The following is a 13,913-nucleotide window of genomic DNA, read 5'->3' on the forward strand; positions in this document are numbered from 1 at the left end:
AGAAGTGAGGATAATGACTAACAAGTTCATCCCTCTGGGCAGCATTCATTTGCCTCTTCTCTCTCCTGTCCAGTGTTTACCAGCTGGTTGTCAAGGAGGAGAGACTGCAGAAGTCACGGCGGGCGGCTGACGTCATTGAGTGCTTTTCGGTGCCGGTGAGCTACAGGAACGCCTCCAGCCTCGATTCTCGGCACTACTTTGCTGCTGAATTGAAGCCTGCCAGCCTGCCTGTCACTCAGCCCTTCACCGTGGGTGACAACAAGACGTACAACGGCTACTGGAACCCTCCTCTGTCCCCTCTGAAAAGCTACAGTATCTACTTCCAAGCACTCAGCAAAGCCAATGGAGTAAGTGTGGCCACAGGGAGGCCATCGCTCATCTTGTTTGTATTTTTCCTTTTCTCAAAGGAGAGGACAGCACAGCTCTGAGGCAGAAATTGGCTAATAAGGCCCATGGACCAAATCAGGGTTTTGTTTTTGTTTTGGCAAATAGGGTGTTTTATTTTGTTTTTCACTACAGCAATGCCTTTTCATTTATATAGTCTATGGCTGTTTGGATGCTGCAACCTTATAGCTGAGTAGTTGACACAGAGGCTCCATGCCCCAGCAAGTCTAAAATACTTACTATATGGCCTTTTACAGGAAAAAAGAAATGTTGTGGATCCCTGTATTAGAGGATTAAAAAGGGGGGAGGGGGTTCTACTTGAGCAATTCACATGGCCTGAGTTTTCTCATCTATAACATCAATTTGATATCTGTGAATGTACTAAACATATTTCAGTTAATCAGTGGATACTAGCTCCTTTATTATCACCATTCATCACGTTAGAAAATATTTTTTTTTCCCAAAGACCAGGTAACCTTTTTTGGCTGCCTCCTGCATGCCCCCTGCTGGGGATCAAGGCCGCAACCTGGGCATGTGCCCTGACCTGGAACCTAACTGGGACCTCTCAGTCCATGGGACGATGCTCAATTCACTAAGCCACACCAGCCAGGCTGTGTCAAGTCTTTCTGTTGGTCAGAATATATATATTTGTTGTTGTTGTTGTTAATCCTCACCCAAGAATATTTGTCCATTGATTTTTTTTTTTTTTTTTTTAAGATAGAGTGGAGGGGAGGAAGAGGGAGAGAGAAGAGAGAGAAACATTGATATAAGAGAAAGAGACACATCAATTGGTTGCCTCCTGCACAACCCCCACTGGAGATTGAGCCTGCAACCCAGGTACATGCCCTTGGCTGGGAATCGAACCCACAACCCTTTGGTCTGTGAGCCAAAACTCTAACTGTTGAGCCAAACCAGTCAGAGCAAAATATATCTTTTATTGTAGCTTCTGTGCATTGCTCTTAGTCCACACTCCTAGGGACCAAGGGAACGCATGCAATTGTATTCTCAGATGGTCATCTCTCAGCTAGAGAGACCTTTCCTACCATCCACTTCCCCTCTACACAGACGCACCCATCTGGTCTCATTGTCAGCAAGCTAAATATATTTAGTTCCTCTTGTGACACAAGTTTATCTTTGTCATCCAGGGTGCTTTTGTGGACATACTATAACTATAGTGAAACATGCTATATTTCATTCAACAAATATATAAGGAACAACTGCTCTGTGCTAGGCCCCTACGGTCCATATTAAGGTAATGTACTATGCACCCTTATGGAAACCAAGGGGCTGGAGTATGTGCCGTGCCCCACAGCGGAGCTGGAGAAGTGAGACGCTCACTGGAGAAAGGAAAGCTGAGACAAAGCAAGATTTGGTGAATTGTGTGAATAGCCTGTGCAGGCTCTGGTGGCCGTCAGCACCTTGTGAGAAACCTGGTTTGAGGAGCTAATTAACATTTGAAATGCCCACAGACCCATTTACATTCCACACTGGTATTTCAGTTCTACATTGATTACTGGTTCAAGCAACACTCCTCACAGAGAATATAAAACTACAAAGAGAGGCAGCCAGACTGCCTTCCATCTGTCCATCTGGTCTTCCCTCTGCATGAAACACGGATGTATGGAGGAGGAAGACATGAAGATGGGCAGAAGCATCTTGGGACCCATCTTGTTCCTGATTCTCTGCATCCCATCCTGGCCAATTTATTGGTTCAGCACAACTCTGGGAAGGTGTGGCTCTCACTGCTCTTGGCAACATGTCAAGAGATGCTGTTGGGTTTGCATGCTGTGAAGAGGAGTAATAGCTATCTATGCTCAGTTCACACTCTTACATTTCTACTAAGATACTTACAAAAACCCAGCAAGAGACCGAGTCTGTAGAACCCCAAACACTGACACATGGATTTCAGGAGGAGCATGGTCTGCCCTGAGCAGAAGAGCAGGTGAGGCGGAAGGACTTCTGGAAGTTTTGCACCCAAACACCACACAATAGACCCCTTCTCGAGACGTGGGGTTTTGCCATTGGGAATAAAGTCACCCCTTTCTGCAACTACCTGATCTAGGAAATGGTGTCTGCCCCTGCTTCCAAGACGAGCGAAGCCCTGCTCATTAATAAGCAGCGATTGCTTATGTCCTCACACCCACACCGTGTGTACTCCCCTTTCAGATCGAAGCTTTGCAGGAATGGAACCAGAAAGGGGCTTCAGCCAGGTGTCTTGAGGGTGTGGTTGGCCTCACGGGAGCAGAGAGGAAACACTGTGGGAGCTGTTGTATTTTCAGAGTGTTGCATTTTTCTGCCAAGAGAAAGACTCCACACCGCTTCAAATTACTGTATTCAGTATTAAGTTTTTCTGAACAGGGTTGAGTGAAAAGGGTCAGAGGAACAGAAAAGCTATCCTCCGTCTGACAGATTTCTGCCTGGCCCCTCTCAGATTTCTTCACCTCAGAAAGCAAGCAGGCAGCGAAGCCTGGAGGACTTTGGAGGAGCAAATGTTATAGCCCACAGATTCCTTATCAGCCAAGTTGTTGTTCTTGTGCCAATACATCAGAAAGACATTTTCAGTATCCACAGGCTCCCACATGCCCTGCTTCTAATAAATCATTCAAGGAGCAATTGGCTGAGCAATGAATCAAAATAAAGAAATCAAGAACAGAGAAATATGGGATAAAATGACCCGTAGTGAGCATAGAAACTAATTATGCATAGTGTTAATGCTAAATACTTGCTCTAAATATGTTATAAAAGAGAAGGTTAATATAAAAACTAATTACTTAAAGAGAGGATGTGTAATGTGAAAAAATTAACATTTGTGATCTGGGTCTATAACTCACTATTATGTCAATAGAAACTGAGAAAGAGAGGATTTATGAGTATAAATAAAACTCTGCTGGAATAAATACTACTGTTTTATTTTGGATACTGAGAATTTTTAATGTATAGTTTTTAAACATAAAGGCAGACTTCCAAACTATCATTAAAAAGTCATAAAACAACCACCTACAAGAAAAGGGGGAGAAACAAAGGAAACCATAAATAAACATTAAAATGAGCAACTATAAAGCAAGCCAAAAGACAAAAGCACTACATTTGACTTTTTTTTTAAGGGGTGCTTTTCTCCTCTCGTAATAAGGGGGAAATATATCTTGGGTCAAGTGAAAACAAGAATTCAGCAAATCCATGTCACTGGAAGATTAAAAACAAAGGACGAAGCCAAGTTACATTAAACTAAAACAAGTTATAGGAAAGAGTAATGGCCATTTGTTGCAGGGTAGTTGTGGTCCAGGGTGACTAATTCACTGTCAATCAGTTTCATTACTCCCAACTCTCTGCAAGTTTCAGAGAAGGGTAAGAGAACTTTAGGGTCCAAGTATCTTTATTCTCTAGATGTTGAGGATGGTTTTCTCCAGCTTAGCACAGTGGCTAAATACTCAGCCTTTACAATTACACCTACACACAAAACACTCGTGACTGGGTGACTTTAAGTGATCTATTGAAAGAGTTAGACAGTGTTGATTAATTAATAAACATCTAGTAAGCACATACTATATGTAAAAATAAACATGTACTTCTTCTCAGTGCTGGGAATAAAGTAGTAAGCCAAACAGACAAAGAATTCCCTGTCCTCAGAGCATTTGCATTCTAGTAGGGGAGAAACCAAAAACAAAACAAAAAATAAATCTGATAAATATGTGAAATCATATGTGAAAGAATTAATTGTTAGATTTGAGAATGTGTGGAGGTCACTCATTTAATGTTGAATGTTACGAGGATGAGGGTAAAGACAATTTGTAAACACCACAACAATGGATATGAATGTGGCATATTTTTAACCCAGCCATGTAAACACCATGGCGAGTTCAAGTGTGATGTGCCTTATGAGACATGGCGCTCAAAGTCCATGTGGGCATTTTACTAAAGTGTGAATTGTTCACAGCCACTTGTGTTGGGAATTTGATGAGAGTACTGATATCACATTTACCCATTGATGCTTTGTTACTGAATCCAGGGACAGGCTCAGTTGAGGGGCACTGTCCTTGGTGCTGAATTCTAAGCACCTGTCTTTCTTGTGGCTCTGACCATATAGCATTGGTTTTGAATACAACTATCTTATAGATCTACAGCATTTTAGAGTTGGTGGATTTTGAAGAGTCATCTAGACTAGGCTAGAAGTCAACAAGATAGCTCCAATAAAGCATTGTTGGCAGGTTATTCTATAGCCGCAGAGTAACCATTGCAATTCTCTGGAGAGAGAGTTGATTCTTCAGGGAGCAAGTAAAATTATCAGCACTTTCTTCCTTCTATTAAGCCAAATCCTGTCTCCTTAACTCTCTCCTCTTGAGCACTTGTATTGATTTGAACAAATCGAATTTTTTTTTTCCATGTCAGCCTTTTGGAGAAAATATGACAGTACCAACTACCATTCCTGGACACCCAGACTATTTCTTATTGATTATTTAACATGTAGTTACTTCTGTTTTTCACATAGCATGATTTCTGTATCTCTTTCATCCTGTGTATCTCGGTCTCTCATAGACAGGCTGCTTTTTACCAATGCCCTCCCTAAAAAAGAGTGCCCAAAACTTAACATTGTACTTTAAATACAGTTATGCCTGCTACATTTTAACTACCCTTCTCCTATTGATCATTTTCTAAGACATCATTTCTCAAATATTCCAAGTTATTTTTCTCACTTCAGGGCCTTCACACCAGCTGTCATTTTACCTGAATCTTTCTATTTATTCTTTGAAGAACTGGTACCTTCTTATTTTCCAGACTTTATCATTAATAGCACATCCTCTGGGAACCCTCATTCATATTATCTAAGACTCCTCCACACTGGTACTCATTTGCATGTTAACCTGTTCATTTTCTTTATAACACTGGGCATATTTGTCATTGCACCTGCTTTTGTGTAGTGCGTGCATCCCTTGTTAGACTGAGCTCCGGGAGGTAGCATTCCTGTCTTGTTTGCTGCTGTATCTTCCGTACTGAATGCAATATGTAACACATAGTAGATACTTGACAATCGTTTTATGAATGAATGAATGATGGAAGTTACAAACTGTTTCATGTCATTTCTGAGTCTCAGTTTTCTCACTTATAAAATTAAAATAGTAATGCTGACTTCAGGCACTTATTTTGAGAGTAAATTGAGAAAAGATCTTGAATATTGAAAGTGTGAGTACAATCTGAATTTCCATTCAGTGTTGCATGAAAGATGTAGTTCTGAGCTATTTTCACCATAGACACCCGAGCCCTAAAGGACTTTCTTTCCTTCACGGTAGTAAAACTTTCCCCCAGCTGTCTCATTTCCAAAGCTCCAGGCTCCTGGGCAGCCTTGATTTCCTCCAAATCCTCCAAATGGTGCCCAGAGTAGCAGTCTCAGTTGTGAACAGTGGGTGGGTGCAGTTTTGTATTGTCTCTTTCCCACTCTTCACAGAATGAGGTCTGTTGAATTTACTGTTCTCTGTTTCCCCACCACCATTAACCAAGATTGTGAAGTTGAAAGGACCATAATTAACGGTTGAGTGCTAAACAAGTGTGGCAACTTCATGGAAATATCTATCAGAAGCCACCTCTGGTGGGGCAGTGCAGTTGTGTCTGTTCTATTTATGCAGAGAGAAAATGCTTTCCTTGCCATATCCTTTTTATCAGGTGGGGACACATTTCAACTGGATGATGCCTCTGCCAAATGCAGAGCTAAATAAGTGAAGTGAGAAGGAGCAGGGTGATTCTTCTGTTTCTCTCTCTCTGCCTCTTCCAGCGCGTGAACTCAATGGCCTCTGGAGAGCAGTTGGAAGCCAGATGCTGTTTTGAATGGGTCATCATGTTTGTAGTGTAATCACATTACAATAGTTGTGATAATCTAGGTGGAACTGGGTTAGGGAAAAAATTCTGTGTCTGTGAATGAACGGAAAGAAACGATAGTTGTGTCCCACTGTCAAAAACAAAATGATTGCACATGGATGGGTTTTCTATGGCACAGTGAGAGGGAAGAATCTGAGATTTGGACATCAAAAAGGCTTGGCCTTAAAGTATGGCTGTTTCCAGTTAGCTGAACTTAAGCTGGTTACTTAACATCTCAAAATGTATATGTGATAAATGATCTACCTCCCCCAAATTTGGGGAGAGTGAGGCAATGCATATAAGGCATCTGTCACAGTTATTGTAATATTTGTGCTCTTTTTCCTTATGCAGGGAAGGGGGTAGGAGGTTGGAGCATCCTTACCTGGCATATCCCAGTTTGGCCAGTGGACTCCACATGGAATCGCATACCTTCCTAACTCTGGAGGACCTCCTGAACCATGTCAACAGCTGTTGACTGCCTTGACTCACCTATGACTCAGTGGCTTTATAATCCACCACAGGCTTTTCTTTAGTGATATTAGAGAGAGAGGAAGGCAGAGGGAAAGAGAGAAACATCGATGAGAGAATAATAGATCGGCTGCCTCCTGCATGCTCCCCACTGGGAATTTGGCAACTTGGGCATGTGCCCTGACTGGGAATCGAACCAGCGACCTCCTGGTGCATGGGTCAATGCTCAACCACTGAGCCACACCAGCCAGGCCTAGTTTAACTTTTCATACATAGTTTAAAGCCTGACATCTGTTCCTGTTGAATATTTTAACACAATTGATCTTATCTATCTTTGGAGTATGATCTTGCCCCTCCCAACTCCATATCCTTGTTCTCTTTTTAGTTGAGTGGACCATGGAATAAGGAGATGTGGGGGACCAAGCTCAAAAGGCTTAGAGCTAAGACCACACGGGATATCTCATGGCCTGGGTCTTAGATATTGTGTCGGGGAGTTTATTAGCAACTCCCATATTGGTTCTGATAAAGACAATTATGCCGTGGTTACAAACAACCATGATGTCTCCATGTATTACCAGAAAAATCTCTTTCATTCCTTATGCATGTCTGAAATAAGTCAGCAGAAGGACTCTGCCTATCCTGGTCACTCAGGAGCTCAGGCCAATGGAAAGTCCATTTTGACACATGCTTTGACAGTCACCAAGGCAGAGGAAGAGAAATATAGCAAGTAAGGTCCTGGTTCTGAAAAATGTTCACGTACAATGATACACAGCACTTTCGCATTCTATTGGGCAAGGCTAGTCATGGGGGATGTCCATTTTAGCTATGTGCCTACAGGGAGAACCGGGTCATGTGAAAACAGCCTACTGATCACCACACTTCCCCATGATGCCCTCATCTTTTTCTTCAAATTCTTGTAATACCCAGACTCTCTCTTGAAGCACCTAGGTATTTTTATCCCAGGTCCTGAGGACTTTCTGTTGATGAGCACCTGCTGTATACTTCTTCATTGGTCTCACAGAGGAAGTGACTCCATTTAAATGAGTGGCTAGATGGACTGCCAGAAGTACTCTGGGATCTCAGAGAGCCTCAGTTACTCTGTGCAGAAGGAGGACTTTTAGTAACAACTTTCTCTCTCTGCCTCCAAGGTCAAGGCATGTCTAGTGTCCCTGTGATACTGTTCTTGAAAGACAGCAGTTCTTCCAAGTCTCCCATGCAGGGTGGTTGAGAGGCTTTAGAAAACCTAGGATCTCTCCCACCCAGCAATGGCTGAGCCAGGGTAACAGAAAACCATGAACCAAAGGCCTACGTGTACCCTTTTTCCGAATTGCTGCCACAGTCCTGTTAGGAACAGATTTCCAGGTTTGGTTAGCTCTGTAACAGCCCCGTGGAAGTGGAGAAGAGGAATGAGATGGACATTTGGAATCCAAGGTTATCATCACAACTGTTTTATACCCACTTCTGAAAACCTTGGTCTGGTATTAAATGCCCCCTCCCAGTTTTTGTCTGTTAGCAGAGCCGACATCCCATGCCCCGTTGACCTGCCTAGGACCCCTCCTGGCTACCTCCTGGGAATCCCTCCGCCCACCAGGCCTCTCTCCTACTACCTGAGACTCATCACTTGCTCTTGAAAGCTCTGAACTTCTGCTAGGTGTGCTAGGTCTCCAACTTCTCTCTTTGAGTGAGAGAGAAATTCCCCAAGTGTTGTCTTGTACAAATATCAAGATGAGCCCTCCCAGGTTGCTCATTCATTTTTTCCATGTACATCCAGTTCCTACAGATTTTATTATCATGGCATGAGACCTGGGGGACCAAGAACATTTTCCTTTTTTCAATGCAAATATACTTTAAACTCATTTGGAGAAGGAAATGAAGGTTGCACAAATGTTGACAGCTGATAATCTCGTCAGCCTGGGTCTTGAGGCAGCAATGCTCCAGACTCTGTCCCCAAAGGCTCATGGAAATAGCAACCTACTTTTCCTTATGCGGGGTCTCTGCCTCCACCAGGCCCCCTCCGAATGGAGAGTCTCCGTGGAGTTGAGCCCAGTCGGTTCCCAAAGGGTGAAAAGGTGGGGAATCTCTGAAGTTGGAAACTGGATCCATGGGTTTAAGTACTGGCTCTGCCATTTTTCAGTTACATGAACTGAAACCTGGCCGACTAAACTCCAGTTTTCCCATCTGTCAGATGGGGGTGAGATGTGCCTTCCCAAGCTCACCGAGGTCTTTGTGAGGTGCAAACAAGAGGGGTGATTACTCTTTGCATATTCCTTTCAAATGAACGTGTTTCAAACATAAGTATGTGTGTGTGTGTGCACAAATACAGCATTTGTGTATATATATATGCACATATATACATACACACAAATATTTTCACATGTGTATATATGTACATGTATATATGAATTGTATCTATTCATATTCAGTTAAAGTACACATTTTAATTGGCTCAAGAATCTAAATGGGCCTAGCTCAGTTGTTGAGCATCAACCCATGCACCAAGAGGTCGCCAGTTCCTTCCCCAGTGTGGGGACATGCCCAGGTTGTGAGCCGATCCCCAGTAGGGGTCATACAGGATGCAGCCAATCTATGTTCTCTCTCATCCATGTTTCTATATCTCCCTCTCCTTTCCTCTCTCTCTAAAATCAATAAAGAAAAATCTTTTTTTTAAAACTCTAAATGGAAGAAAGTTTCTCATTGAACCAAAAGCCTAGTATAGGTAGTTAATGGACTAGAACATTATCTATTCCTCTTGAGCTTTTTGGAAGCCAAGGCAAAAAGGGACATATGGCAGGTCAGCATAGCTTCTCTTACTGGATAGAAAGAAGGTTACATATTTTTTATGAGAGATCCTAGAGGGCATATTTTATATATACATATATATATACATATATATATATGTGTGTGTGTATATATATATATATATATATATATATATATAAAATATCTCTGGATATATATATCTCCATATATGAGGGGCCTTGAAACCAGCCAGTTTCATATCATGTTTGTTCAAACACCCTATTGGTCCCTTCTCCATCAATGTTGTAATACAATATTGAACTGGAATTTAATGGAGCCATTTGCACTCAAGAAATCTGTCTGTTTCTTATGTTATATAATGGTCTTAATGCTACTAATTAATGTCATTGAATAAGATTAATGAATCTCAAGGCTCTTTCCCCTCAGCATTTTTAATGAGTACGCTTAGTATGGGGTCTGTCCTCTTGCATAGATGGGCACTTACCTGCTATGTGACCTTACACAAGTGAATCTGACTCTCTTAAGTCTCATTCGGATAATGTTGGTGCCCATAGAATCAACTTTGTAAAAATGTTTGTAAATTAAATGAGAGGATGCATGAAAAAATGCCTGTCATGGTGCTTGGCGGGCAACAAACAATGTCAGCTACCATTATTGGAATGTCACAGGTGGTGTATATGAGGCAGAGTGTGGAGGTGCAGGAAGGAAAGAACAAGCAAATCTATGGGTGCAGAGAGATGTTTAACCCATCCATCAAATCCGAATAGACTGTGGCTAGAAGGAGGGGATTCAGGGAGGAGAGTCAGCGAAGTCCAGGTGTACAGAGACACCGGTGACACCCTGGACCCGCCGAGGAGAGGAAGATTTCGGAGGAAGGTTGGGAACGGTGTGCTCATAGGAGGCGAGTGGAGAAGTGGGACACTCCGTCTGCAGCCCCTTCCTGGAGGCTGCATTTTGATCAAGTTCCATCATTTACATTGTAGCCCCCAACTTTGCAAACTCATAAACTCAATTTATCAGGATACAGAGATGAGAGAAAAGTCAAGTAAGCCAAACTGACAGGAGACTGATGGAAATAAAAGGTGAAGATCTTTTTAAATCAGTTCTTTTCTCTGAAAATACCCCTAAGCCTCTCCTGTCTCAGAAGTGTGAGTTGGCCAAGACATTCCGTCCTCTGTACCCCGTTGTCAGCAAGTTCTGGTCCTCCACTCTGAACGTCTCTCCAGTTTATATATTTTTGTCATCTTCAGTGCCACTGTCCTAGTCTGAATACTACCATCTCTTGCCTGGGAACCCCCAAAAGCCTCTCACTTGGTCTTACCAAATCCATTCCTACTTGCCTCAAACCCATTCTCCAACAACGAGGAGTATAAATGGATGCTGTACGTATCTTCATTTAACAGACGAGCAAGCCAAGACTCAAAGAGGCCGTAATTGACTGGAGTTTATTCCAGAAGCAAGAGACCGAGCTGGATTTGAACCTGTGACAAAGTGCTGCCAGGCAGCCCCGTGCCTCCAGGGCCATGCTTCCTGCCAAGTCACAACCCCACCAAGTACCATCTGGCTGGACTGAAACCAGCAGGAGTCCCTAAAAGACCCCAAATCCCCCACACATCCATATGTTTCCCTCTCCCCCACCAGGCCTGGCCAGCCTGGACCCCCCTCTCAGTCTCGAAACACCTGCCAGCCCCGCCATTAACAGCAACAAGTGAGGAGAAGCGGTTCTGATAATAATTCTCATAATACATTGGCCTTTGATTACATCTGTCTCCTGAGAATTTCAAAGACTTTACAAACATCAATTAGTAATGACAGCTCGAAGGATTGCTCGCAGAGAGCCCGGGTCACTGGGGTCAGCGCAGAGCTGTGCAGGGAGGCGTGAAGGACACCTCTGGCTGAGGTTGGCTCAGACCTGGGAGTCAGGTCCCCGGTGCCAGGTCTAAGCCTCTCTCCGCGAGGTTCGGAAGAACCACTCTTCTGACGTCGCAGTTAGGGGGCAATTTGTACAGCTGTTGTCGTGCCTCAAAGCCCTGGTGCCGTGGAATGGGAAGCATAAAATGTCATCTTGAAAGGGAGCCTATGGGTTGCACAATCTTTTTCTGTCGGCGGAGAGAGAAATAGAAGTCCAACATCGACGGCGATGATAAAAATCCAAAATTCACGTGTTAAGCACTCGCTCTGAGTCAGTAGGGGGATACAGATAAATAAGATATAGTTCCTGCTCTCGGGGAACCCAGAGTACAGTGGAAAAGACAGTTATAAGAACAAATATGTACAATAAACTGTAACAGAAGTCACAGTGAATACCCGGTGTGCCACCAGAAACCCGGGCGGGGGGCGGGGGATGAAGAGGTGCTTAGCGAGTCTCATAGAAGCAGTCACCTTTGAGCTGCCTATTAAAAGACAAATGGGCCCTGGCCAGTTTGGCTCAGCAGTTAGAGCGTCGGCCTGCGGTCCGGAGAGACCCGGGTTCGGTTCCCACTAAGGGCACGTACTTCGGTTGCAGTTTGTCCCGGCCCTGGTTGGTCATGCGGGTGGCAGCCACTCGATGTGTCCCTTCACGTCGATGTTTCTCACTCTCTCTCCCTTCCTCTCTCTCCCTCCCATTCTATCTGTACAAATAATGGAAAAATATCCTGGGGTGAGGATAAAAAATAAATAAGTAAAAGACAAATGGGCATTTCCCTTGCAGACGACAGGGCAGAGGACGTGGCATGTCCTGCCAAGGGAGCTCCTGGCAGAGGCCAGGAGGTTGGGAAATTCCATAATACCTTTGGGAACAAGGGGTGGGGTTGACTCCAGGATACAGAGACAAAGACCAGAGAAAGGAGGGAGGCCTTGCATTGCCCTGCTGAAAAGCTTGGGATTTATTCTGTTGACGACAGGGAAAATGATCTTGTTGGTAAGTCTAATATCTGTTTATTACAATAATAAAGCCATTCATGTATCACCTTTGCACCTTTCAGGCACGGTGCACTCAAAACGTGGTTCAACCCAGTGAGATATGTGGAGGGTATGGCTACTGTTCTGTAGAGGAGGACACTGATTTTTTGGCAAAATTAAGAGATTCATGTACATTTTATTTCCCTTTCTTATTATAGAAAATATAACATACGATAGGTACCTGAAAATTGTTTTTTTATTAGTTTGTAGAGGTCTTCTTCATTTTTGTTCTTTTAAGTAATTTTTCTTTATTGATTTTAAAGAGGGGAAGGAAGAGGGAGAGAGAGATAGAAACATCAATGAGAGAGAACACCGATTGGCCGCCTCCTGCACACACACACACACACACACACCCGCCCTGGGAATAAAGCCCACAACCCGGGCATGTGCCTTGACCAGGAATTGAACCAGTGACCTCTTGGTGCATGGGTTGACGCACAACCACTGAGCCACACCAGCCGGGCTTCCTCGTTTTTTTATAGCTACATAGTATTATATATGTAGATAGATCTTAATTTATTCAGTCACTCTCACAGGTGGACATACAGGTAGTTTAAAATATTCTTCAATTGCACCCGGCTCATGTGGCTCAGTGGGTTGAGTGTCGTCCCATGGACTGAGAGGTCCTGGTTCAATGCCCAGTCAGGGCACATGCCCATGTTGTGGGCTTGATCCCTAGTGGGGGGCATGCAGGGGGCATTTGATCGATGTATCTCTTTTACATCAATGTTTCTCTCTCTCCTTTAAAAAAATCAATTAAAATATTTTTCAATTCGAAACATTTCTGTGATAAAGGAATGTATACACAATATTTTCGCATTGTGGAAGGTGTTTCAGGGAACTTTCCTGGAAGAGAGATGGTTGGATCCAAAGGTGGACAAATCTGTAGTCTTTGTGGATATTTCTGAATTCCCTTTCTTACGGGTTGGATCCATTTGCATTTCCTCCAGCAATGTTTCCGACTATCTGTTTCTCCACAACCTCACCAACAATTTATGGGTCTAACTTCCATTTTTGGCAGTTACACATAAGAAATCGTACCTCAATATAGTTTCAATTCCCTGTCTCTTATTAAAAGTGAAGTCGACATCTTTTCATGTATTTAGGAGACGTTTTTGTTTTTAATCCTTACCCGAGGGTATTTTTCCGTTGATTTTTAGATGAGTGGAAGTGAGTGGCAGGGAGGGCGAGGAGAGAAACATCACATCGATGTGAGAGACACATTGACTAGTTGCCTCCTGAACAACCCAGCTGGGGCCAGGGATCGAACCCGCAACCCAGGTACGTGCCCTTGACCAGGAATCAAACCCGCAACCCTTTGATCCATGGGCTGACACTGTCACTGCTGAGCCAGGACTATTTAGGAGACTTATTATATAACTTTCATTACTTGTGTATGTCTTTTGCCTAATTTTCTATCAGGATTTTTTTTTTTTTTACCTCTTTTCCCTTCATTTTTAAAAGCTATTTGTATATCAGGGATATTAATTCTGTATCTGTGATACATGATG

General features: G+C 43.2%; 1 protein-coding gene across 2 annotated transcripts in view; it reads left to right on the top strand.

Annotated features, from left to right (window-relative positions):
- PTPRT (protein tyrosine phosphatase receptor type T) overlaps positions 1–13,913 on the top strand; it is a 967,960-nt gene that overhangs the window by 766,894 nt on the left and 187,153 nt on the right. For both annotated transcript variants that reach the window (XM_036244362.1, XM_036244363.1), the window contains exon 12: positions 74–347. In XM_036244362.1, the coding sequence (XP_036100255.1) occupies positions 74–347 (274 nt within the window). The remainder of the gene's footprint in view (positions 1–73; positions 348–13,913) is intronic.

Source organism: Molossus molossus, unplaced genomic scaffold (assembly GCF_014108415.1).
Source record: "Molossus molossus isolate mMolMol1 unplaced genomic scaffold, mMolMol1.p scaffold_m16_p_6, whole genome shotgun sequence".
Taxonomy (NCBI): domain Eukaryota; kingdom Metazoa; phylum Chordata; class Mammalia; order Chiroptera; family Molossidae; genus Molossus; species Molossus molossus.